The sequence below is a fragment of the Amphiprion ocellaris genome, chromosome 22 (genome assembly GCF_022539595.1).
Source record: "Amphiprion ocellaris isolate individual 3 ecotype Okinawa chromosome 22, ASM2253959v1, whole genome shotgun sequence".
Taxonomy (NCBI): domain Eukaryota; kingdom Metazoa; phylum Chordata; class Actinopteri; family Pomacentridae; genus Amphiprion; species Amphiprion ocellaris.
The window spans coordinates 2,533,724-2,561,614 of record NC_072787.1 but is presented as its reverse complement, the minus strand read 5'-3'; the positions used below and the strand labels follow the sequence as shown (position 1 = coordinate 2,561,614).

The window sequence follows — 27,891 nt, the reverse complement described above, 5'->3', positions numbered from 1 at the left end:
CGGAGAACAAACAAATACAAACAGAACAATGAACATTTTGGAGGTCAAGAGGCCAGAAACTGCAGATCAGAGACATGTAGCTCCAGATCCAGAGATACCTGCAGACAGACAAACACAGGACCTCAGAGGAAACAGAGTTTGTGAATGCAGTGGTGATATATAACAGTATGGAGAGAATGGAGGAGAGAGCCCAGTGCATCATGGGAATCCCAGCAGTCTAAACCTATAGCAGCATAACTAAGGGACAACTCAGGTGATCCTGAGCAGCACTAACTATAAGCTTTAACAAAGAGGAAAGTCTTAAGCCTAATCTTGAAAGTAGAGAGGGTCTCTGCCTCCAGAACCCAAACTAGGAGCTGATTCCACAACAGAGGAGCTGATAACTGAAGGCCCTGCCTCTGGAAACTGGAAAATGCAAGTAAACCTGCACTCTGAGAGTGAAGTGCTCTGTTCGGGTGATGTGGTGCAATAAGGTCTTTAAGATAAGATGGAGCTGGTCATGAAGAGTTTTATATGTTCGAAGCAGGATTTTAAATTCTATCCTGGATTTTACAGGGAACCAATCAAGAGACGCTAATACTGGAGAAGTATGAACTCTTACTGGTTCCTGTCAGAACTCAAGCTCCAGCATTTTGTATCAGGTGGATATTTTTAAAAGAATTATTGGGACATCCCGATAAGGAATTCCAATAGTCCAGATTAGAAGTTATAGATTAGAAGGTACGTTACTGATAGTTCTCTTCCCATTCACATTTCTTAACATTCTGGTGGAATATAGAGTGTGACATTTAGCCTACACTGAAGTATTGCACATTCTCATCCTTTTTAACAGAGCATGGCTGGACAGCAGCAGGATGCTTCCTCAACTTCCACTGCACAGATTGACACAGTGAGATGGATGTTCAGTAAACACCAGAGGTTCAGTCCATGGAATTCATGTGCAACTGTATAATTTAATGTCCTTTGTGTATTCCCAGTTATCAGTAAAACAGATTTACAAAATGCATTTGCTGGAAAAAAAAATCCAGAAAACAGATAAAGAAATACAGTACTTGGACCACCAGATTAGGAGGGCAGATCTGGAAATTGAAATACTGGAGCACAAGTTAGAGGTGGGTGCAGGTCACAGGTGAATTATGTGAACTACTGGAACATGAACTAAACTAGCTCTTTTATTTGTAGGAAATAAAGAAGACCAAATAAAATGTGTATCATGTGTTTATTTCACTGCTGTGGTGGTGATGATGGAGACTTAAACTCTAAAGTGATTATTGCATATGGTGTCTCTGACTGCTCTGCTGTCCTGGATAGCTGGCAGGTGGATGAGGTCATCATCTGGGTCTTCAGTTTGTAGGGCAGAGTGTTGCTCTCCTCTAATAGTGGCAATATTATGAAGAACAACACATGCCACAGTAATATCACAGGCCTCTCAGGAGTCACCCTGAGGTGATGTAGACACTGGAAACAGGCTTTCAGCAGGTCTATGGTCATCTCCACCCGGGCTCTCATCCTGCAATGAGCCTCGTTGAAGTTCTGTTGGGGGCCTGGTTCAGGGTCAGGGTATGAGGTCATCAGCCTGGGTTGGCATGGTAACCCCTGTCACCCAGCAGAAGGCCATCAAACTCTCCTGTAATGTATAATGGATACATTAGAGTATATTAAAGGAGGGAGACAAGTGAATTATATTGTTAAAATCTTTAGGATGCCTACCACGCTGCAGTCTGTTGCTCAGGTTAGACTCATGATAAAACCTCCAGTCATGAACAGACCCAGACCACTTGGCCTCCACATTAGAAATGATGTATGCAGCATCACATATGATCTTGACAGTGCAGAGAATGATGGATGTTGAACTATGATGCAGTCTTTAACATTTTGAAACCATAGTCAATCTACCTGTAGCCTACCTGCACATTTATGCTGTGAATGGACTTCCTGTTCACATAATCAGCTTCAGTATGTGAGGGAGCTGTGATGGGGATGTGTGTTCCATCAATGCAGCCAATCGCACTGGGAAATCAGACATCAAACAATCAAACATTCTCAGAACTAAAATAGAAAAACGTATATCTCATGTCAGAGACTACAGTACTGCCACTATCCACAGCCAGAGGCTGCAGGCGTGACAAAGCCAATGCCATCCAGAGTAACTATCTGGTTATCCAGGCCTTTTTGTCTTCAGGCATGCCTGGAGTCTGACTAACTGATTGGTTTAATTTGGCTTCATATATAAATATAACTGGATGTCATCTGCATAACAATGGAAATTTCTGCAGTGTTTCCTAATAATATTGCCTAAGGGGCGCATGTACAAAGTAAACAGTATTGATCCTTAAACAGAACCCAGTGGAACTCCATAACTAACTCTGGTGTGGGTGGAAGAATCATCAATAACATGAAGAAACTGGAATCTGTGTGATAAATATGATTTAAACCAGTTTAGTACAGTTCCTTTAATCCCAGTAACACATTCCAGTCTCTGGAATAACATGCTGTGATCAACTGGATCCAATAGAAAAAGTGTAGAAACTAGTCCATTGTCTGTGGATGTTGGAAGATCATTGGGGACTTTCACCAGTACTGTTTCTTTACTATGATGTATTCTAACATTTGTTTTTAAAGTGTAAATGACGATGCCTTTTGTTTTTATCTGGTTTTGCCACAGCTTCAGCATCAACAAATAAAATTCAGTCATAGTCCCTTTTAAGCTCAGTCACTATTTGTCAATAACTTAAAATAATCTTGCAGACAGCCCATGCCCACAAGCTTTGTCCAGTCATCATTTTCATTTTCATTCAGTAATTTCAGGCTTTTATTTCAGGGTAGCCTAATTGATGAAAAATGGCAAGTGACAAATATTAAAAATAACAGTGCGGTTCGTGCTCGTGACGTGATTCTGACGGTGCTGACTTCACAGATGAACGTGCAGACAACACAAGGTGTGAAACAATCACAGTGTAGTGGAGGCCTGTGGATATCAGAGCACTTCAGAGGGATGTCATGAAACCTGCAGGTGAAAAAGTCTGTGTCACTGAAAACCATCTTCACGTGAAACTGCTATTTTTGGTTGGAGAGTCTTTCTGATCATCCATTCTTAGTCTCAGCAGTCAAAACCATACGCTGTCAGCCGTCCTCCTCAGTGCGCATGCGCTCCCTCCCTCCCGCTCCCTCCCTCCCTTCGTCCGTGAGGCTCCGTTTTCCATCTGACAGCTCGCAGGGAGACATGCACAGAACCGATCCCGGGGCTTGTCGGCAGCACAGATAAAGGGCCGTGCAGGTGTGGGCATCGGGAGAGTGGGCTGGACACGGAGCATCCTGCTGAACACGCGGCATGGAGCGCTCCTGATCTCGGCAGGACGCCAGGAGGAGCTCAGCCATTCTTTCCTCGTCGCATCTTGGATCTGTTTGGACGTTTGGAGGCCCGACCATGTCTGCGAGAGAGAAGGGGATCCCGACCAAAGACAGTGTCAGCCTGCTGCCCTGTTTCTATTTTGTAGAGGTGAGCTGATGCTGCATGCTTTGTGTCTCCCTCAGAGTAGCCTTGTACAGGAGACTGAGGATGAACTACCATCAAAGATACAGGACAGCACCACAATCTGCTCAAAGATGCGCATCTCTGAGACCCATCTGAAAAAAGACTCCTCTGCTCTGTGCTATTTTAACACGTATGACATAAGGTATCATGTCAACATTAATGCAGTGTGTTGTGTAAATGGAACGTTTCATTCACTGCAAGCTGATGTGATGAATCACATATATTCCTATTTACTTCACAACGTAGTCATCTGATTTCATTATTTAAAAGACACCAACATTTGCTTTAACTGCCTTTTTCTATTTCTGACATGTGGCTTTTTTATATTGATGTTATATAACAGAATATTTCCTAAATCTGATACAGCTGTTTCCAGTCAAGCACATAGATCCTATCAGTGTGGCGAAACACACACAACATGACCTATCATTTTAGTGTATTTCAGACACTTATTAACTTTTACAACAGATCTGATAACACTCACACACACACACACACACACACACACACAAGTAGATTACCATTATGTGGACAGAGAAAGCATATTGCAGTACTGCAAACATGAAACATGACGAGGACATCTCTAAAACTGCCAAGTAGCTTTAAATTCAAGTCTGTGGTGACAAGGTGGATGTTTTGGAAACACTGTACCAGTCAATCATAGGCCCCCAAGGATTTTTATTATAGATTTTATTTTTAGAAATGTTAAGTTTAAAGGTTAATTGGGGGGAAAAAGTCCCATTGACTGATGAAACATTTATGTTGAGAATGCATGCAGCTTGTGGTGACTGTCACTCATTTCCCTGCTGCACTTTTTATGCATGCTCTAATTCACTGCTGGCCTGTGGCCTTTCAATCCAACTTGCATCATTTATAATACATTTGCCTCTAATACTGTGTGATGGATGCTGTTGGGATGACTACAGCATCCAGTGGATGTTCCTGTCCAGTGACTTTGTCAAGGGATTCCCTGGATTTAGTTCTGTTTTTGGAATCACATGTCAACACATGTCACTCACACTACAATCAATGTCTCTGAACAATAAATGCTAGCCGTGAGCTTTTCAAATCACTGAAACTACTGTTCACGGAGGGATTTTTTTTCTTCTGTTTGTACCAACGGCAGGAGGCATTTAAACTAGGTCAATGCTGAAAGTCAATGCGCAGTGAAGTAAAGCACTTGTACAGAGAATCAAGCCCACTCAGGCTAATTCCCAGAGTGTGTGTGTGCCAGTGGCTGGTTCTCAGAGAGCTGAGGAGGTGGCCTGTTTAGCTGTATCCCATCCTGCTTTTCTGCCAACCATGACGGATGTAGACAGGAGAGCAGAGCATGCCAATCATAATCGCTGCCTTTCCCTATAAGAGATTTACCTCTGCAGTCATGACTCATGTCTCGTTGTCGACATATTACTTACCTTTGTTACAAATTGGAAGTATCCATTTAATGTGGGTGTTTATCGTACAGGAAGAGACAAACAAAATGACACTAATCACTTGCATAATGAGAATTCGAGGATCTAGCTTTTTGGAACTCCACCCACAGCAACTGAAGTTCAGAATATCTCATCTGTTTTAACACTCTCTTTTAATTGTTCTCCTGTGAACTTCCCAACTTTCTGGAGCCGCTGAGTAGCAACAGTTGACCCTGGCACAAGATGTGACAAATTAAAACTTGAGGATATAAAGCTGGACTGTAAAACAGCATCAGACTTGGTGTCAACATTTTTCAGTGCCGCTTTCCACTAGGACACTGCACTAACTGGTAGAAATCCATAACTGTCAAGTATCATTGAAAATATGAATTATTATTACTAGAATTACAATAATACCATAGTTATACTTAATGTATTACTATGATTGTTATTCACATTAATATTTGTCATTTGATGGATTTCTAAAGGGTTCAGACTTTATGTAATTTAACAACTATATAACAGGCATTAATCTGTTTTGTAGCTGACTACCTAGTGAGCAGCGTCATGCTCTTCAAATTCAAACACATCTGTAAAAAGTTTATCTCCTCAAAATCTGAGTTTTTGGATGTGCAGTAGCTTTGGTATATTTATGGAAGCCATACAATTTAAAAAAAAAAAAAAAAAGATCAGTTTTTGACAGAGCTGAATGTGTTTTTCATCCATGAAAATATCTCCTGTAAAAAAATTAATTGATGAGGGCTCAAAAATGCTGGAAAAACTAACATGAATTTTCATCCCACCAACATGCAGTTCAGGGGCCTGTAACTCAGAAAATAACCATCACATAACATTTTGCATGGCTTCATTAAATGTACTAAAGTACTGTGCAAAAATATTAGCTGATTTTTAGGGGGTTATAGTGGGAGATAGACTTATGCATGTGTTTCATCAATTACACCAAAGCTTTTGACACAGTAAAACATGAACTAATAATCCAGATGCTAAATACATAAACATAGATGGACAGGATTTACAAATGATAAAAAAAAATCTCCATTAACAACAAAGTGCAGCAGTGAGATTAAACAACAAAATTGGTGAAGCACAATCAATAAAAGGAGGACTGAGACAGGGATGTGTCACCGGACCTGTTCTCCTCATACAGTGAAAACATCATGAGGAAAATACAAGGCTTACCAGCAGTAGCCATCACAGGTTATATCATAAATATCATACACTATGCAGATGACAGTGCTGATAGCCAACAGTGAAGAAAACTTGCTAAACATAGTATCTACAATTAATACAGCGAGCAGAAAACTTGGTCTGTCTTTAAGCAAAAAGAAAACAGAAGTAATGGTAATTTCAGTAGGGCTGGACCTGAATATCCGAATATTCATTCCTGACGGTGATATCCAGATATTAATTTTGTGATCTGAATCCCCCCCCCCCCGGACGATGTCGTGTGACCGTTATTCGCCCAACGTGTCCTCCGTCAGACGTTACTATAGGAACCGATCCTAATATTGGATTTTGTCCATGACTGTGTATTATGGTTCAGAGGAAGCAAGTACTTTCGTCGGCTTCCATTGCCCCGAATCAGATCTTGAGGTGAAAACTGAGTCTGCAAGATGCAGTCTGGTTCCTGTGAGGCTTTTCATTTGCCCCTTAAGTCCAGATTTATCTGTATTGTGTCATGCTTGAAAAACATATCAGATGATCCCTGGGCAGACAGAGAAAAAAGGAGGATACAGTCAGCATAAAGGAAAATAGGTTGATAGTGAGATAGAACAGTCCACTATATGTGACACAGATAGAGTCTTTGCTTCTGACAGAAACGGGGGATGAAAGCAAAACAAAGGGAATGAGAGACAGAACAGAGGCTGGCAGTGAGTATTAGCAGATGTAGGGCAATGGAGCATCTCTGCTGAGCTGAACTCTCCCAGAGGAGATGAGGCTTTTCAGAGAAAGAGAGCGTAAGGAATGCTAAGAAATGCTGCTCTTTGATTTATCACTCTGCTGTTCTTCCATTCTGACTGCACTGGTTATTCTGTGAGCATTCACTTCATTCACTGATCACTGTCAGTGTAATAAGCCAGTTTGTTGATAGGGCAGGCTGTCAAACAGTCGTCCAGTTGGTAAACCAGTCTGTACTATAATAGTCAACAAATTGTGACAACTAGATAATGCCTGAAGAAATTTCGAGTGCGCCAGTGCAAATGAAATGTCCTTCTATAATTATTATTTACAAATAAGGTATAATTTAGTGCAATATGTTTTGGAAAGCCAGCATTTCAGAGCCCCTGGTAAGCGTTTGGTAACATTTCTCAACATTTATTTTGATAGTGTGGTATTCAGTGGTCCCTCGCCATATCGTGGTTCACTTTTCTCAGTATCGCTGATTTTTAATTACATTTGTTTTTGCGGATTTTTTGATATATCGCAGGATTTTGCGGTATATAGGTGTTTTTATATATTTAGTATTGCGGGGAGCTGCGTTGAAGAACGATGCTGGAGAAAGAATATCTGCCTTTTATAAAACAATATAAAAAAAGTAAAAATTAATAGCTAAAACATATTAAAAGAATATTCAATGGAAATAAAGTGCGTAGCGTACAGCACTGGATGCTAATTGACTGGGTGACCGTAGCATCAGTTTCCTCCGTCTCCTGTGTGTAGCAGCGTTCAGCATCTTGCCTTGTCCATAGATCACATGATCACTGTGCATACTGTTGCTCTGCGGTGTTGTGCAGTGTGTGTGTGGTGTGTGGGGAGGGTTTATAAACCTTAAAATATGTATAAAAAATGAATATGGTTGCTACTTCGCAGATTTTCTTCTATCATGGGGGGGGGGGGGGGGGGGGGGGGGGGGGCTGGAACGTTACCCCCGTGATAGATGAGGGACCACTGTACCTTGATGCATGCTATTAACTTTGTTTTTTCAGCTAACTGTGGGCTTTTACTTTGAAAAGCTTACATGCATGAATTTCCTTCCATAAAGCTTTGTTGAGTCTTGTTCCTTTTAAAAGAAAAAAACATGCAGCTGTTGTAGATCCTTAAACCACTGTTACCTGGGAGAGACTCTTATTTAGAGTCTTATACAGTCTTACTAAATAAAATGATGTGTGCCTTAAACATCGCAGGTAATAAAACTCATGGCAGAGTGGTAGATCATCCAGATGTTTAAAGATGGAAGAGAATGTATGACTATTGTTTACATTGTCATAGTGCAAGACTGTCATTAAAACTGCCTTAACAACCACATTCTGACAGAATATGGAAAACAATATACTTTTTTATCTGTCACCTGTACTTAGCAATTTCACATTAATGTTCATCAAAACACATAAAGTGAATTGATACCTCCCACCACCCACCACTGGTTAGCATGACTAACCAACAGTGAGCCTTAGTGAGTTTCAGGGTTGAAACAATAGACCTCTTTTTATGGTGAAGCCATGATGTCTATGGATTTCTTGCAATTAGATAAGTTAAATTTCAAACACATAATTGCAGATAGATGGATAGTTTATCGTAGATTAGATTCCCTTAAACTTTTACCTTTCAGACACAATAAGAATACAGAAGATATGACTGAGAACTCAGGTACACTGTGTGTCATATGTCAATCACATGTTCTCCCTGCCTGTCATGTCAGTATTGGGTGTAACTATAAACTGTATAAAAGATGGGTGTAACCTCTGCGTCTGAGAAACAAGCCAACGTGGACGTTCCATAAACCCGCATTCTTTCCAACAGGAGTCACCCCTTGCTGACTGTTGGAAAGAAGGATGGATGCTATCCTGCTGTCCAGCGGTGTAGGCTCAGGTTTGCCCCTACCTCCACCTGTAGCAGACACGCTTTGGCGATGGCATGTCACTCTCTTCTTGGCCTCCACCTTCAAATCAGACCACTTCTTTTTCACCTCTGCCACAGTTCTCTCTGTGGAACTCACACTGTTGACAGAGGTGACAACGTGCTGCCACTCAGTGCATTTTCTTTTGTTAGTGATGCCACTACTATCACCACCAAACAAAATACTCTTCCTGGCCTCCACCTCATCCACAAGCACCTCTGTCTTGGTCTCCGAAAAATTTCCTTTTCTTTTTTCTGCCATGACTGAGTGTAAAATGCCGTGGATCAGCAGCTTGTTTATATGCAAATACATTCATGAGTTACTTTGCATTGACCATTCATGGTAAAATGTGGGTGTGTCGTGGGCGGGATGTGAGGTGGATCCACCTACGCAATCTTCCAGCTGGAGTGTGATTTATAAATGGGAAATTGCGTGCAGTTGTGCGTACGCACGGTTTTATAAATCAGGATATTTTTTGGCGTACGCCTATTTCAGGTTTTCGGCATAGTCAAACTTTTAGTGTGGATCCTCCGCAATGTTTTATAAATGAGGCCCCGGGTATGTAATGGCAGTCCTGAATTTCCAGTGACTCCTGTATCTCTAAGGAGTCACCGGCTGTAGTCCATAATCCCATGGACAAATCAAAGACCCCTATGTCATGGTAGTTTTGAGTTTCCAATGACTCACATGACACTGAAAATCTTAATTTTAGTATAATTTTACCATTTCTTTACCACTTTTTTTGTGGGGCCATTGTCTTGGAACACCCAACTGCCCAACCTTCTAGTCGATGATTTTTTGTTTTCCTAAGGAATGTGGAGGTAATCTGCCTTCTTTACTTTGTGCAAAACACCAGTCCCAGTGACAGCAGGACACAGCATAATACTACCACACTCATGTTGAAGTTCGGCATCGTGTTCTTGGGGTTAAAGGCTTCACCTGCTCTCCATGAAACATATTTCTGTCAATGTGGCCAAATACCTCATTATTTGTTTTGAAAATTCAGAGTTCTAGATGCCACTGGAAACAAGTATATGTAAACATTTGTTCATGACTGTAAATCAGGAGAAAGTCAGCCCCACCTAAATAGAGCAAGCATGTAAAACACACAGACATTCAGTGAGCAGGGTGACTATGCTGAGATTAAGCTGGAAGTGGGACCCCGTGCCTCCAACTTCACACCAACGTCAAGTTCGTCAGCCCTCAGAACAGGCCGCTGAGTTGCATACTTTAGGTCAAGGTGGTGGGGTAAACAGAGTTGGGGTATTTTTAAACAGGGAAGGTTCTTTGGTCTGATTAGACCAAAATTCAAAATTTTTCACCATCAGACCAGATACTATATTTTGCAGACACCAACGGTGGCAGCATTGTGATGTGGAAATGCCTCTCAACAGCAAGCCCTGGAAGGCTTGTAAAGGTGGAAGGCAAAAGTAATATAGCAACATATAGACACATCTGGTCTGATGCAGTCGACAGGATAATCGTGACTTGGCAGAAGATTTGTCTTCCAGCAAGACAATAACCCAAAGCATATACAGCCAAAGCTGCACAGAAATGGTTTGAAGACAACAAGGTGAATGTTGTGGAGCGGCTGAGTCAGAGTTCAGACCTCAGTCCAGTGGAGAATTTGTGGCTGGACTTGAAAAGAGCTGTTTGCTCATGAACCTCATGCAAGTTGATAGAGCTTTAGCAGTTTTGCAAAGAAGAGTGAGAAAAAAATTACAGTGATCAGATGTGCAAGACTCATTGAGACATATCCATACAGGCTCAATGCTGTAAATGTGCACCAGCTACATACTGATTTGAGGTGGTGAATACTTAGGCAATCATCTGCTTTACATTTTATATTTTTTGAATTACAGTGAAATCAGACGGAAAAGTGTTGATTTTCTCTGGATGATTCAGAATTTGTCCTAACGTTGTTCATCTTGACCTGTAGTATCAAAAACGTCCGGTTTTGTCATTTCTTGCCCTTTTCATGTTGAGTCAGCTGTGTCCTCTCTGTAAATCGAGCTATTTCTTCCATGACTGTGTTGGGTAAGTGTGTGGCCAATTTTTGGAGGCCCTGTTTGCTCTCGTCCTGAAGTGCTTCAGTGGTGAAATGAATCTGTCTTACCCTTTCATGTAGCAGTTCATTCCGTGCCTTTTGTAGCATCTGTTGCGCTCTGCAGCTTTGACAGTGGAGCCCAGTCGTAAGCTGTTAGGAACGAGTCTGTGCTGTCTGCATCTGAGGTTGAAACGGAGGTGGTTCTGCATATTTTATTGCCATCTTCTCATACTCCTGCAGCAATCGTAAGGTGTTCATCCAAAAGTGCAAAGCAATATGTCTGGATAGATTCTCAGTCATCCGGGTCATTGTAATCGTAGGAGCTTCAGTAGAAATCAACTGGACTTCTCTTGTAACTTCCCATTAGTCAGTTAGAAATGAAGAAGCCTCTTGGATGAGAGGTGAAACATCTTCAAGAACCTTTAAGAGAAGCCCAGTTGATTTCTACTGAAGCTCCTACAATAATCTGTAAATTACTTAATCCCTTTATAATTGAGTAGATCAATAACTCTGCTGATTTTTCCATCCCTTCCTGCCATGCAATGATGTTAATATTAGATAAATGTTTTATTATCTGAGAAAGATTATATGAGACTTTGTCCAGATATGATACAACCAGTCATACCAATGTCCTGGCAAATAAACACAACTTGAACAAAATTCAAGAGTGGTTCAGAACTGCAGTGTAAGTCATGAACGGATAGATCATATTTCTTTACATAAAGAAACACTCCATTTATCCATCCATCCATTCATCCCTACCAATAGGATCAACTGCACATATTCTGTAAAGTACTGGCTGCTGAGCCTCTTTGAATACCATTATAATGTAAACAGAACTGAAAAGGTCTTATGGGACGCTGTCATCTTCACTGCTAATATTGCCTCTAAATGTTCTAATTCTGTAAGATTATTAGCAATTTTGAGTAATATGATTAATGCAAAATTATGTAAATCCTCTTTATTTAAAGGGAAAGAAGGAAAGATAAGAAAACTTGATAGAAATGTAAGACAGACAAAGAGACCAAAACCTGTAAACAGAGGTCTTTTGTGTGAGTGTAGGTATGTGAAATGGAATTATTGACATTGGAGTTTTCATCTCTTTCTTGTTAGGGTTCAGAGAGAAATGTCCCAGTAGTTTTAGGTGCTCACATTTCCCTTAAGTGATATGCAGTGTTTTTGTCAGCCTTTTATTGCCTGGTTGATATCATTTAGGTGACTCTTTAAGTCTGTTTGTTTGTTAAAAAAATAAAATAAAAAATCTATAATTTTTGTTGCCCCAGGCTTTTTCTTTACCTGCCCTCTCCATGTGCCAAATGGTTCAGGAGTGCTTGAGTGCATGTGAGCAGGCCACATGTGTTCCTGGTCAGTAAGCCTCACCCAGATGTTTCTGGGAGATTCCCTGAGTTGTAATGTCACTTCTTGAGGTCATTTTTTGCCATCTGAAATGATGCCACACTTTGGATTTCTTACCCAACATGTGGAACTGCTATCCAGTAACTACAGGGACCACCCATGTAACGGATCATCTCTGTACAAGGCTGGCTGCTGAAGTGTTTCAATTTCTAACTGTGTTTTTTGTAGTTGCTGTTCTTGTTTATTTTTTGCAATCATCTGTCCGGAAGAAACTTTGTAAACTTAGTAGGGCCCTCAGACTTCTCTCATCAACTCATGTTTGGTCGACTATCCTATTATAGGACTGCTGTTCAGCAGCGAGTGCTGTCTTACCTGTAACGAATAGAATCACACCAGTTTTAGGAGTCTTACTGCTCTGGTTAAACTTTAATTCTATTAATTATTTCAACTTTATAGCTCTGAATCGGTATCTTAGTATTTGGATCCTGTAGCCTGTGAAAATCGTATGTAAAAGATGTGTGTGATCGACCAGGCGGAAGCTCAGTGTCAGATATTGATACATATTAGATAGAATCATTCAAGTTGAGTATTAATACAGTATTGAATGGCACCTTGTATTGGCAGATCCTAATATTAACCTGATATTTAGGATTGTGATCAGGGTAAAAAGAAAAAACTTGACCTATTGTTGTGAAAGAGAAAGAGCAATGTATATAGTGTAATCATGTGGAGTGGGAGCCAGGCACTAGCTCATATATAGCATTTATAGGTCAGGGTGATTACTGTAAAATTAGTTCCAGCCAGCGGATAGAGATCAGGATTTCTTTGGATTGAGCAGGAGTCATTTTAGAGTCTCCAGTTTTCCTCCTCTATACTTGCAACATGTAGCTTTTATGTGGCCCACTGAAAACTCTTTGTGTCCTCAAAAAAGACAGTTTTGGAGATGTTTTTTAGAGAAAGCAGCTCATCTGAGGTCTGTGCTATCATCTCCACAGATCTGCTCTGTCAGTGGTATTGATAGGACTGGACAGTAAAATGCCACAGTACACAGTACAGTGACACTGTAACAGGTCAGTGGTGAAATTGCTTCAGCCAGCCATTCAGCATGTCAAAAGCAGGAATTTACATCACCAGCTGAGCCTGATGCAGACATGGTTCCTGGCTTTCTTCCACACACCACTGAAGCACTTGAACGCCAACTTTATTATTCTAATTTCATTTTGGGGTTGGCATTGAATTGCTGTGTTATGATGGATTATTTATAATTTTAAAACCTTAAACTGACTATAATAAACATGAACTAGCTGTTTCTCAATTGTTTGTTGGGATTAGAAGAATTTGTTCAGCACATCTCAGCTAAAATCACTGGGAGGACTTCATGAGACCAATTACTTCCACATGCCTCCTTCTATCACTCTCAGCATCATCCTCCGCCCTCTGGTCATGAAAACTACTTCCCATGCCTCCGTCCTCATTATCAAATCAAATTAACATGGTCATTGAACCATAGGGTTATGGGGCCATTTACATCCTCCACTGCCTGTTTATCTATTTATTTATTCATGCAATCTGCCAAAGCTTTTTTATGACTTTGAACGTCCTCATACTCTTTTTTCTGTCTGCTTCTGTGTCCATGTATAGCTGCCGATCCTTGTATCGTCTGTGGTCAGTCTGTACTTCCTGGAATGGACGGATGTGTTCAAGCCAGTCAAGTCTGGCTTCAACTGCCATGACCGTAGCCTGAGCCTGCCCTACATCGACCCAAACCACGAGGTCATTCCGTTGCTAATGCTTCTTAGCCTGGCCTTCGCTGGACCTGCCATCACAGTAAGGATTAATGACAAGACTCAAAACAATTACAGTAGCCTTATTTTAAGATTTTGCACATTTAAATACACATGTATACATCTAGTTATGCATACAGCTAAAGCAGCTGTATAAATGGCAGACGTACTTAAATTATACATTGTCTCTCTTAGGAATTCATAATTCCCTTTAAACAAACAGCTGTTTTTTTTTTCCAAAAAGATTGCCAAGCTAACTAAGTTAGTGGGATAAGCTATCTGAATGTACATTTTTAGTTTAATTAATTTAATTAACTCGAAGGAAGGAAACAGGGAGAAACAGAGTGAATGCAATGCAATAATAGTATTGATAGTAAATAGAAAGGTAATTAGAGAAGGGCTCAGTGCATCCAGAGAGGTCCCCCAGCAGCCTAGGCCTATAGCAGCAGAACTAGAGGTAACCAAGGGACATGGAAGAAGGAGTCACTTGTGCCCTGTACATGAAGACTCCAACTGACTTGCTCAGGGTCCCCCAGTCAGTCCTAACTATAAGATCTGTCAAAAAGAAAGGTTTTAAGCCTGGTCTTAAAAATAGAGAGGGTGTCCACCTCCAGAACCCAAACTGGGAGCTGGTTCCACAGGAGAGGAGCTGATAACTGAAGGCTCTGCCTCCCATTCTACTTTTAGAGATTCTAGGAACAACAAGTAAGCCTGCAGTCTGAGAGCGAAGAGTTCTGCTAGGATAATATGGTACTATCAGGTCTTTAAGATATGATGGAGATTGGTTGTTAAGAGCTTTATATGTCAGAAGAAGGATTTTGAATTCTATTCTAGATTTAACAGGAAGCCAACGAAGAGAAACCAGTACAGGAGAAATATGATCTCTCTTGCTAACTCCCGTCAGTACTCTGGCTGCAGCATTTTGGATCAGCTGTAGATGTTTCAGAAAACAACTGTTAGTGACATCAGCAACAACCTCCAGAGGGCAGGACTGAAGGTATCACAATCTACTGTTCACAGAAGACTTCATGAACTAAAGTACAGAAGCTACAGAAGCTACACCAGAGGATGCAAAACACTCATTAGCAAGAAGAATAGGAAGGCCAGACTGGAATTTGTCCCCAAAAAAGTCAGATATGAGCCTCAAAAATTCTGGTACAAAGTTTGATGGACTGATGAGACAAAGATGAACCTTTACCAAAATGATGGAAAGGCTTAAGTTTGGAGAAAGAAATGATCTGCTCATGATCTCAACATACAAGCTCATCTATGAAACATAGTGGAGGTGATGTCATGGCTTGGGCTTGCATGACTTCTTCTGGGATTGGCTCATTAATCTTCATTGATGATGTAAAACACGATGGCAGCAGCTAAATGAATCCAGAAGTTACAGAAACATTTTGTTGTGGAAGGTTTTAGACTGACTGAGTCAATCTCCAGACTAAAACCCTATAGAGCTGCATTTTATCTGCTAAAGAGGAGACTGAAAGGAGTAACTCCCCAAAACAAACAACTGAAAGAGGCTGTGGTGAAAGCCTGGAAAAGCATCAGTAAAGAAGAATGCTAAAGTTTGGTGATGCCAGTGGGTCACAGTCTTGATGCAGTTATAAAAGAATTGCAACTAAATGTGAAGTCTTATTCATTTTAATCATTTTAAGTTTATCTGTTCTAATACTTTTGCTCACCTAAAAATTTGGTGTTCCATTACTAATAATGTTATCTTCTAAGTTGTGTATTAGATCCAGATGTAAATACCTGGAAATAAAAGCTGAAATGTTGATCTCTTGTCTCATATTCATCGTTTGATGCCAAACCCAAATGTTTTCAGTCTACAGCAAAAATAAATGAACTAGCGTCACTGTTCCAATAATTTTGGATGGGAGTGTAAGTTTTCTGAGATTAATAGATTGTCTGTGTTTTTTCAATGTGATCAAAATCATTATATTTTACTTGATAACTATTTCAGTCATGAAGCACTCAGACAGAAACCTGGTTTAAGCAATGATAGCAGATCCCAGCCTTATGTTTGGTTGCTTGCATTGTAGTATTTATGTGCCATGAAAGTCTCGATGTTTTTTGCAAGAAACATGAATGCACAGCAAATGTAAAACTGTCTAAAAAAACAAACTGTGCAGGACTCTCAGTCTATAAATCTGTTAAACAGAAATCCTTAAAAGAGAACAAAGGGAGAGATAATGGCTGTTATGCTCGCAAGACAAAAATATTGCATATGTTTCCAAATAAAGCAGGATTTAGTGACAGTTACATACACAGTGTGTTTCAGTGTTGTGCTGACCCCCAGGGCCCTCCTTGAGGTACTCCTAATCCCTCTCTTGGTCCATTACTGATGCTGCCCTCCTTTTTCTTCTCTACATCCATTGTTCACATACAGCATCTTTCCTCGGTCCAACCATAGACATCCATTTATTTTCATTGTCCTCGTGCAGAGATCTGTGACCTCAGATTGTTAGTCTGCAGACATCTGTTTTGACTGGTGCTCTTGGCTTGAGTCAGAGCTTAGAGTGGCATAGAGAGGCTGATCTGTGGAGCACCACCCACCTTAAGCAGCCACACAGCTCTTAGACTCAGATGGTACCGAGCATGAAGTCAAATTATTTTGGCTACCTATTTCTTTACAGATCATAACGGAGCAATAAATACTATGAGGACACTAGTTTGCCCACATTGTCAGTGGAAATGCCCTTGTGATGCACTTCTACATGTACACACATAAAGATGAGTCATTGTGTTAACAGATAATGATTGGAGAGGCCATCCTGTTCTGCTGTCTGTCTCGGAGAAGGAACGGTGCTGGGGCCGAGGCCAACATCAACGCTGCCGGCTGTAACTTCAACTCCTTCATACGCAGAGCTGTCCGCTTTGTTGGTATACTGACATTTTTTCTTTTTCTTTCTTTACACCGTCTTCTTCTCACTCACTGTCATTAGGCAAAAGAAATATTTGACAGTCATTTTGCATCTATACAGATTTACTTCAGTAATTTGACATTATAAATTGTTAACTGAGACAGACTAGTTTCTATGTAATACAGAAAGCATTACTCAAGTCTGCTATGAGCCGAACTGCTAACAAATATGTGTGAGGTGCATAATGTGTATCTCCTAAATTTAAAGCCTAAACCTTTCAAGGGTTAATATCTAAACTGTGTCTAGACCTCTGATATTAAACATGTATTAAATACTGCATATTTTTGACCTGTGCTGTCCACCACTACCACTGCCTTCGTCTGTGTGGTCAGCTTCCCTGCCTTTACATCTCAGTCTGTGTCTGCAGGTGTCCATGCATTCGGACTTTGTGCCACAGCTCTTATTACCGATGTCCTCCAACTGATGACAGGCTACCCAGCACCTTACTTTCTCACTGTGTGTAAACCCAACTACACTACTCTTAATGTCAGCTGTGAGCAGAACCCCTACGTCATGGAAGATATCTGCTCAGGAGCCGACCTTGCAGCCATCATCCAGGGCAGGTGAGAGGAAAAAACAGTTTAATGTGCTGCATTTTTTATTGACAGACTGTCTGATTCTCAACACACTGCCACTGAAGGGGGTCACACTTGTGGGGTTAATAACTTAAGATGGCATCAAAGCCTTGTCATGAAGAAAAAGCAATTTCCCCTTGGGGATCAATAAAGTATTTCAGATTCTGAAACACTTTACTTGGTGTGTGCTGGGATTCATTATAAAGATATATGCACTACCATTCAAAAGTTTGGACTCACCCAGTGAACAGAACTGCACAACAGTTTTCTAATCATCAATGAGCCTTTCAACACCATTAGCTAACACAATGTAGCATTAGAACACAGGAGTGATGGTTGCTGGAAATGTTCCTCTGTACCTCTATGGAGATATTCCATTAAAAATCAGCTGTTTCCAGCTAGAATAGTCATTTACCACATTAACAATGTCTACACTGGATTTATCATTCATCTAATGTTATCTTCATTGGAGAAAACTGCTTTTCTTTCAAAAATAAGGACATTTCTAAGTGACCCCAAATTTTGAACGCTAGCGTACATATTATCAATATTAAACAGCCAAGGAAACCAGTGTTAATACAGTGTGATAACATAATACTATGAATCCTTAGATATTTGCCAGGGTCTTTCTTTACCTCAACTACAGGTAGATAGTTTTTATTTAAAACAAACTTATATTACCATATTTCATTATTTGCTCCTTTTTAAATTTGCTGTTGATACTGCAATCACCAGTGAAAGCACTTAGTTTGTGTTTTGTTGTGACAGTAAATTCACATTTTTGTTCATATCCACTGCATGAATCATAATATCATGACTATATTACTCTATTTGAAGAAACCAAACACAAATAAATAGTTACTGTATCGGAAATTGAATAAAATGAATACATATCTATTTATAATATCTTGTGGCATTGATGCAGCAAAGATATTCATATAATGCTGGCTTTGCAACAACCAAAGCTCCTCTTTTGACTGTCCATATGTTCAGACTGATGCACATACAGATAATGAATTAATAAAACATAGCCATAAAAACAGTTAAGGGTAGGCTGAATAGCAGAAACACCTTTGATAGAATGCAGTATAGTTCAACATCAACACAAGCTGTCGCCACCAAAATGATCACACAGTTCAGTCAACACCATTCTGAACTAGTTTAAATGCAAACTGAATGAAGGGAGGATTTATTGCAGGACTGTAGGATTAAACTGCAGCCGTTTTATAGTTAAATTTACCTTAAATTGGAAAAAAATGAGCATACACATACAGGTACTGCATCTAATATGTGTATTTTTTATAAATGCAGGCTCCACACCATATACACATATAAATAAATTTACAAGAGCAATGAAGCTATGATTGCTCAGTAATTTTGTCTTGGACATGTCAAAATCCTTTCTGTATAATCTGAGGCAGCCCGAGCAGGACTCAATACAGACAGATGAAAAAGTCCTCTTGATCAACACTAGAGTCTGTCTGTTTGTAACCATCTCCATTCTAAACCTGCCTCTGATTAAAACAGAAGCCTAAACGGCATTTGGTTTCTGTGGGATTTCATGGAATTCTACCTGTGTGTGTGTGTGGCGGCAGACATCATAGGGATACTGTAGAGCCAAGTGAAGCTGGGTTTGACCCATGGATTTGGGACACGTAGTTTTAGGTGCAGACTGTGGGGCTCTAAATATATCCTTCAGCTCCTGGCATAAACACAGTTTTCTGCTCTCTCTGTGGCAGCTTTAGCTTCAGTCTTGTTTCCAGAACAGCACGAAAAGCTGTTTGGTTGCAGTAGTTGTGCATTAGGGGTATTATTAACCTGTTTTACCAGCAGAAGCTGTGTACTGTGTTACTTGTCTCCCTTTGGTAAAACCATATCCCTATGACACGTTATACCCTTGTTGACTTTGAGTCTGCAGTTACATTACAGTGTACTGTACTGTAATGTGCTTTACCCTCACATTTTGTTTTTGCCTTTTGGAGGACAATTTTTTTTACTGCATGTAAATGAGGAATACACATACTGTATATTCAGTACATCTTTGTTTGCAGTATTTACAGTACTGAATCTTGAGTATTTTAGCTCTTTTCTATGGAAGGAACATTTCTAGGAACCTTACTAAGTTGCTAACTATTTTCCAGTGGTCCAGGATTTAATAGTATCCAGTGCTGAGGACTGCTAATTTATCAGATGCAATGCCCAGGATGCTACAACTCGCTACAGCTCGCCTGCTTTCAGACAGTGGGCAGCATTGAAGTGCCAACTGACAGACATTTACTTTGAGCAGATGCTTTGGGTCCTGTGTGTCGCAGCATCGGGTCTCCATGGATTGGGCTTAGATGCCCAGTTGGATTGGGACATACATGCATGTGTACATGTGCATGCCATGGCTGAGCATTTACATCTTAAAGCCGCAGCGTACTGATAATGGTCTCAAAAAACAACAATTCAGACTGATGGGCTTTCATATGTAACAAACCTAATTAGCAACCAATCCTGTCAACTTACGGATGAGGCCGTCTGTATTATTATTCTTCTTCAGAAAAGACAGACTTGAAAAATAAATATCTAATCTTCAATAACAGCTTCTAGCATTTTATTGTCTATATTGCAGTTAGGAAGAAGAGCATCACAATAAAATAAATATAATACATAATAAAAATTAATGTATAAAAACAGATGCATAGGAATATATACAAATATGTTTGTATTGTTCAGTTCAGCACTGAAAGTGGGTCAGTTCATTGAGAAGCAGTGCTATCGGGTTTCGTATGCAAATGAAACTTTTATGCCTTCACAGATGTTGTAAATGCCTCTTAAAAGATGGAAGCACACACACACACACACACACACACACACACACACACACACACACACACACACACACACACACACACACACTGTGCATGAATGCACCAAGGCACGCTCATTCACACACACGTACAGAGTCAAAGGCTGGTTGAGGAGTGAATATCGGGAGTTGTCTGAAGTAGGTCAACGGATGGAGCTGAGTAAGAAACTGGGCCACAGGTTCACTTTCCTTCTGTAGCACACAATCCAGCTCTTAGTGCTGCACTGCTGCATGTGATAGTAGATCAGACACACACTCTATGTACACTACAGGTTTGTATGCTTTTGGTACTTGGAAGTGTAGTTACAGAGATCACTACCATGTAAAAATTAGGTAGACGGAGAAGAAATGTCCACTTTGGTTCAGTCATTAAGCCTACAACAACCAACTGGTGATGTATCTTGGTGTTTGAGAAATCTCATTATGTTGGTGTTTTTCCATAACTCCTGATGACTTAAACACACAGACGTGAACACTGAGTCTATTCTGTTTTTTCATTTCCTACAGAAAATCCTTCCCATCACAGCATGCAACTCTTGCATCCTTTGCCGCTGTTTATGTTTCGGTGAGTAGTGACTGGAACCCACACAACCCCCTGCTCCCTGTTAAAAAAAGCTCAAGTTCTCTAAAATATCCACTTTGTCGGAGCAAAGAAAATAACACGGGCTTCCATCTGATTGCTAACATTCAAAACTCGCTTATTAATGTCAGTACTAGCCTTATTTATTTATTTATTTATTTTTTAACCACAAGTAACAAAATATTATCTGTGCTTAACTTGTAAACTACATTGGGCAGTTTGTGTGTCTTAGCTCAGGGGCAAATCAAATATGTGCACTAGATTGTCCACTCAGAGTCTTATAGGCTGGTGGAGCGTTTATATACTCAATTTTTTTTTCTCAAATGAACAGTAATATATATTAATAATATGCTACAACAATATCAACCCAGTCTTCACAAAATTGCGCTCTTGTACACCTTAACTGCAGTCTCAATTATGTTTTGAAGACAATTTATTTTCTGCTGCACTACACTTGTAACATATCACAAATATGTTTCTAATTAACATATCTTTGTCATGTATTTTAGTACTTCATTGTCATACCTTTTCAACAAACCAATCATATATTACAAGGGGCAGGACTTGTCTCCCTGGTAACCTAGATGCCACAAACATCTAGTGAAGGGATTGTATTTTAACTCTGACCATTACATCTTTAGTGACTGAAACCAAGCAATTTTGGTGCTAAACCTTAACTTCAATTTCAATTCAATTTGATTTATATATCACCAGTTACAATTCAGATTGTCTCAAGATGCTTTACAGAATCCATATGGCTGAACCCATATATGGGGGAACAATCTGCTGCTGGCCAGCCAGGTTGAGAGGGACAGAAGAGGTAGAGGGGGTGGGCAACAGGAAACACATATCACACATTGGCATACATGCATGGATAGTGATGCATAATGAACACAGAGTGACTGGGGATATAAAGAACAAGCCAATATTAATCAAGCATTTAGCATGTAAAAGTGTCTAGCAAAACTTGATATTTTCCTGAACCCATCCACATAGTTTTAAAACTAAACCTAACCAAAAAAAAAGAGTGAAAACCAAAAATAGACAAAAAAAGAAAACTAAACTTCTGAGAGCGATGGTCTGCATCCATCATGGGATGCAAAGCCTGGTCTTCTGGATCAAAGTCCAGCTTCTGCTTTATGCTATCTCACACCAGTACTACTTGTACTTGATTTAAATTTGGCTGCCATCTCCATCACAGTAAAGCCCTTGTACAGCGACACAGTGGTCACCAAATATCAGCAAAACTTTAAGCACTCCTTGGAAGTCCTGTGATGTCAAGCGCCATGTGTGATGTGAGCATACGGTGGTTTCCACGAACTCCAAGGGTTTAAAAAAATCTTTTGCAGGTTCACATATTTGAGCGTGATGTAATATATTTGTATACAACTACTAAAAGAATAAGATGAAATGTTGCTGACAGTGGAGATGGTGACATCAATTTTGTTATTTCATAAAGCAACAATCCTAAGGACAATGGAAAATAAATTAATCTGTGTCATGTGTTGACAGATGTACTTCAACAGCACTTTGACGGACTCCTCGAAGCTACTCAAACCCCTGCTGGTCTTCTCCTTTATTATCAGTGCCATAATTTGTGGTTTGACCAGGATTATTCAGTATAAAAACCATGCCACTGACGTCTACTTGGGCTTCCTGCTTGGAGGAGCCATTGCTGTCTATCTGGTAAGGGTCAGTCCCATCTGTAGCCTCCTTTCCAATGTTTTTTTCTGTACAGAGCATACCTGGAGCATGTACTGTGTGTAAAAGATGTATATTTGTGTCAGGAAGTGAAAGTGCCCCAAAACTGCATTATTTGTTAGAGCCAGAAGTGGGCGACTCCTCCAATTGTAATGGTGACAGTCAGATTCCAAACTGAAGGCTTTAAAGCAGTAGCCCACAACCAGTGGGTGATGCCATGGTCTCTACATCCATCTTTTATAGAGTCTGTGCCCTGGAAACTCTATATCTGTTGCTGTTTTGGCAATTCTTGGTTAGAGCAGAAATCCTGCATGAAAGCCTATGAGCAGCCCTGCTTGGCTCATTAGAAGTTTCAGTCACAACCTAACATTGTTTTTTAGTTCATTTGTATGCAGATGGAAAATCAACTTGTGATATAATTTAAGTTGGGTTTTTGTTTGGTATGTTTGGCTAATTAATCCTTTGTCAGTTGGCAGTGTTAGTGCATAGGATAAAGGGGTAGGCACAACAAGATATAGAAGAAAATTAGAAAAGGTAAATTCCACTGTGCTTCATCAATTTGTGCAGTCACCTGAAACACACCCGTCGCCCCAACAACACAAATTAATGTATGAACTAAGACCAAGAGTCTACTGCAGCTAAGCCAGTTGCAAAGCTTTCAGCTAATATCTTATTTTGCCATGCTAACATTCTCACAGTGACAGCGTTAACATCTTAGACAGTAATGTTTACCATGTTCCACATATTAGCTTAGCATGTTTGCATACTTGCATTTCTTTATTACCACAAAGACACTGAGACTGATAGGAATGTTGTTTAGGAGATCTTCAGTCACAAACCAAACATTCGACAAACAAACATGAATTCACTGGTAGAAAAATGAATCACTATGATTGCCAAATATTAGAATATTTAATGATCTTGAATGTAACTGTTCTCAGTGCCAAATTTCAATCCAGTCAGCAGTTATCCAGAACTGAAACTGTCAGTCTGCAGGTGGAACTAAAGTGAAGGTCAGAGGATCAAACAGCTCATTAGGGTATCTGATAAAAGAAACATCATGTTTGAAGTGCTGTATTGTAAATATTGATTCTGTCCTGTGTTGCCAGGGATTGTATGCAGTTGGAAATTTTCAGTCTAGTGAGGAGGCCAGCAGCAGTCCACCTCCACTTATACACCGCCCCCCTTGCTCTTTGCCCCATATAAGCCAGGAGGCTGTCCTCCACCACCTGCAAATGAAAGCCAGTATGTCTGCCGAGTCTGCCATACCCACTTCCCACTCCGAGGGCCTGCTCCACCGAGGCCTTCAGCAGCAGAGGCCTGATGACAGCCTGAAACGCTCCAGTGCAGACGTGGAAGTGATTTCCCCCCGCAGTCCCCAGAGCAAAGATGAAATGGTGACCTTTAGCCACACTCTTCCTCGGGTCCACACTCCCCAGGCCATGGCAGCGTATGAAGAAGCAGCCAGACGCCATGCTGCCACCCTCCACCATGCCTCAATGGACTCTAGCCGCTCTAAGCAGCTTCTGTCTCAGTGGAAAAGTAAAAACAACAACCACAAGTGCTCCCTGCAGGTCCCGGACTCCTTCTCCTCATCTGTAGACTCATCATCTGGTCAGTCCTCCCAACATCCACACCACCATGGCAGCATGGAGCTTCGATCTAGCTCTGAGCCACTGGCTATGGGACTGAATGGGGGCTTTGATGCCCATGCATACATGTCCAAACTGGCCACAGGTGCTAGTACCACCCTGCCCACTAACTGCAGTGGCATTACCGGAGGGGCCAGGATAGCGATGCAATCTCGACCTGGTTCTTCACAACTTGTTCACATACCAGAGGAAGCTCATGAGAATTACAACACCATGTCCCAGAGGACAGTGGGTGGAGGAGGAAGTGAGGAGATGTCGACAGTAAATGCCACAGTTCAGGCTAACTGGCAAAGGGCTGCAGAGAAAACTGTAGCCAGTAGGACTAATGAAAATGGGCAGAGCACCCAGCCACGAATCATGCAAGTGATTGCTATGTCCAAGCAACAGGGGCTGCTACAGACCCATTCCAAGAGCTTAGATGAGAGCAGCATAGGCTGCAACACCACTGGGAGTTGCCAAGTCTCTGCTCGCTACAGGACGCTAACTGATCAAGACCCCACCAGCACCACAGGGCCCAGCTCACTGGGGAGCACCACAGGAAGTATTTCAGGCAGCACTGGAGCAATTGTCAGAGTAGACGCCCACCCTGAAAACAACAGGCCGGTAATCCAAGCTCCGTCCACAGATGGAAGCGGATCATGGAGGTGGCGGTCCCTTGATTATGGCACTGGAGCTGGTGGAGGTCCAGGGACTTGTGGAGTAGGAGGAGGATCAGGTGGAGGAGGTGGGAGTTTGAGGCAATCGTTTGACCTCAATGATCTAAACAGAGATTCAGAAAGCTCAGACTCAGTACGTGAAGGGTCGATTGACAGGAAGCGTGCCAATCACATTGTTACTACCACTGCCACAGATAGCACCACACCCATTGTCACTGTCCACACCCAGAACACCAGCCAGCCAGAGCAGAGGCTCCAACCACAGGGGCTCTCTACCATAAGGGTCACTCCAGGGGATGGGAGTGGTCCTGGGTCTGGAGGAGGCAGTGGTGGTGGGGGAGGAGGAGGTGGGGGTGGAGACACTGCTTCAGAAACCCCATCAGTTGCCTCCAGCCGTGAATCCACACTGCGAAGAAAAGGCAATAGTATAATCTTGATTCCTGAGAGAGCCAACAGCCCTGATAACACTCGGAATATTTTCTACAAGGGAACGTCCATTGCTCCTGTTTTCAAGGACTAACATGCAAATTAACAGGAGACTAGTGAGAATATGTAGCTAACAATCCAAGCTGTATTTTCAGAAAATCTGTGACAAGAGTAATTGTTACCCGTCAGTGTTTATATCACAATAACTTCAAAAGAAAAGTTTTAGTTTAGCATGATTTTTTTGTATGTGTTTACACTAAAGCACAACCTTTTAAGTGTTGTATAATTAATCACTGTGTTTTTTTGTGGTCACTCCAAAGGAAACCTATTGTAATATTGATGCTGTTCTGGTGTTTTCAGGAGAGGCTAATCTTTTTTAGAGTCCCATATGTTTTGGATAAAAATCTCCATAATACAGAAAAAATAAGTAGCAAAGTAACATTCAAACTGTAGCAAACTACTGCAAAACAGTTGTCATAGCTGTGAAACCAATGTTTACTTCCCTGCACTGTAAATACTGTGTATGTTTGAAAAGGGTGCTACACCAGAAAATACTATTTACGTACTATACAGTATACAATGTGCGATCTGAATAGATAAAGAATGAATTATTTTACAAAGAGTCATACCTATGACATTAATTTGTGACAGAGATATGTTTTCTATTTTGTCTGTTTTCTGTACAGATACCACATATTCAACAGAATACTGTTTTGAACCATAAGTGTGCTTAGCATTCCTTCTGTAGCTATGAACTCAAAGATGCTGTGACTTGCACTGAAAATAGTGTTTACTGTACATTGTATACCGTAAACTCCAATCACAAATCTTCATATTCTGTACTTATATTTGGACATCCATGCCAGTATCATACTTATTGCACAAAAAAGCAGCAAAGCAGTGGAATATTCTTCATCTTAAGGCAGTCAGATATTTTTACAATAAAGTATTAGATGTTTTAAAGTCAGTGCAATAATTGACCTTAAGTTTCCTGACCATTGTTTGCAGGTCTCGTCTGGATTAAAAACTATATTTGTAGCTTTCTGAAGAACACTTTGAAATTTTGTGCACAAACATGACCAACATTATGAAATGAGGGGGTTATTTTGAAGTCATCTGGAGTTCCAAAATAGAAACCACGTCTATGCATTTTTGTGCAGTGATATGCTTATGGGACTGGCAGTTGAAGTATTTCTAGATTATGGATGGCAAGGAAATCCATGCATAGAAATGAATGGATAGATAAACTGAGACAGGCGAAAGATTCTGCTAATTAATACAATAATAAACTCAGCTTAAATGAATTTACTTTCAAACTCTGGATGAAATGTACTTACATTTGCTATGCTAGGTGCCTTGTTATGGCCCCAGAATAAATGAGTGTTTGAATTGACTAAAGGTATGATCATAGTTAACATAGTTTTAGAGCTGCCTGAACCAGGAAACCTAACAAACACACTCCAAAAGAAACAAAGCTAAAAGTAATCTGTACTGATGGCCATCATATGTGTTTATGTGCCCAAGAGCTTCCAAACTTTGCTCAGATAGCAAGCAAACATATTTCCCAAAACACTGCAGTTTCATTAATCATCTTTTTGTTAGAAATATTTAGGTCTTTTACTGGCAGAATGCTGTAAAGCGCTGTGCTCTTGATGTAGCCTACATTTCCAGGTGCTATGTGGAGCATTTTTCTACAATATACAATACAGTATTGCTTTCAATTTGTAATACCTCAGTATAAATATCATAAAATGAAACTATATTGCATATGTGGCTTTGCTGGACATAATAAGCATGCAACAGGTGATGTGCTTTGCTTACCACTCTTTGCAATGGTATGCACTGGGAGAACAGCACCATCATCCAGTTTTGTGCTGTGATTTCCATTTGTTTGTGCCACAGAACCAACCAGCAGATTTTCTACCGAACCCATCCCAAATACTATGTATCCCATACCATGCAGGAGCCAGTAGAGGCTGCCAGTTCGCCCAGAATCTGTTTGGTTCTTGTTTATTGTAATATTAAAATTTGAAATGAATATGTTTTTTACATAGTGACTGTTGGGGAAAAGCTAAAAGAGGACTGTTTAGTCGTTGTGAAATTACAAAATCTGTTGTTTACAAGGGTTTACACTATGGTGCATATCAATCAATTGTATCTGTGTGGTAACATAAGCCCCCACTGGATAGAAATGAAATTTGGTACAAATGCTCCAGTATTGGCACCATCTGTACTATGAAACTAGTAGAATGACTATTTGAGAAGATTTGCCAAAGCTAAAATTTTTAATAGGAAAACAATATAAATCATAAGTATTTGTATAGCAAGCCTTCATTATATTGTACACGATTTATTGTTTACCCCGGTAACATTTGCATGATAACTTTTTCATAGTATGTATCACAAGATTTTTTATCATCAATGTGCTTTTACTTTCAACAGAGGTGTCCAACAGTATGTTCTTTATCTCCATATATATGACAATCTTTTCTTTAAAAAAAAAATAAATCTAAGTACTGCTGCCTCTTCA

At 40.4% G+C, this 27,891-nt stretch overlaps 1 protein-coding gene across 1 annotated transcript; it reads left to right on the top strand.

The window, feature by feature from the left end:
• Positions 1–3,169: 3,169 nt before the first annotated feature.
• LOC111572278 (phospholipid phosphatase-related protein type 4) lies at positions 3,170–27,891 on the top strand. Its single transcript, XM_023275861.3, has 7 exons — positions 3,170–3,499; positions 13,851–14,036; positions 16,750–16,879; positions 17,288–17,483; positions 20,854–20,911; positions 22,439–22,612; positions 23,737–27,891. The coding sequence occupies exons 1-7, from the start codon at positions 3,428–3,430 to the stop codon at positions 25,453–25,455; spliced, it is 2,535 nt and encodes an 844-aa protein (XP_023131629.1). The 5' UTR covers positions 3,170–3,427; the 3' UTR covers positions 25,456–27,891.

Bases quoted from the DNA above. Each gene is read 5' to 3' on its own strand.
- LOC111572278 (XM_023275861.3), top strand. From the start codon at position 3,428: ATGTCTGCGAGAGAGAAGGGGATCCCGACCAAAGACAGTGTCAGCCTG. The intron at 16,880-17,287 runs GTATACTGACAT...CTGTGTCTGCAG, and splicing joins CAGAGCTGTCCGCTTTGTTG to GTGTCCATGCATTCGGACTT. The intron at 17,484-20,853 runs GTGAGAGGAAAA...CATTTCCTACAG, and splicing joins GCAGCCATCATCCAGGGCAG to AAAATCCTTCCCATCACAGC.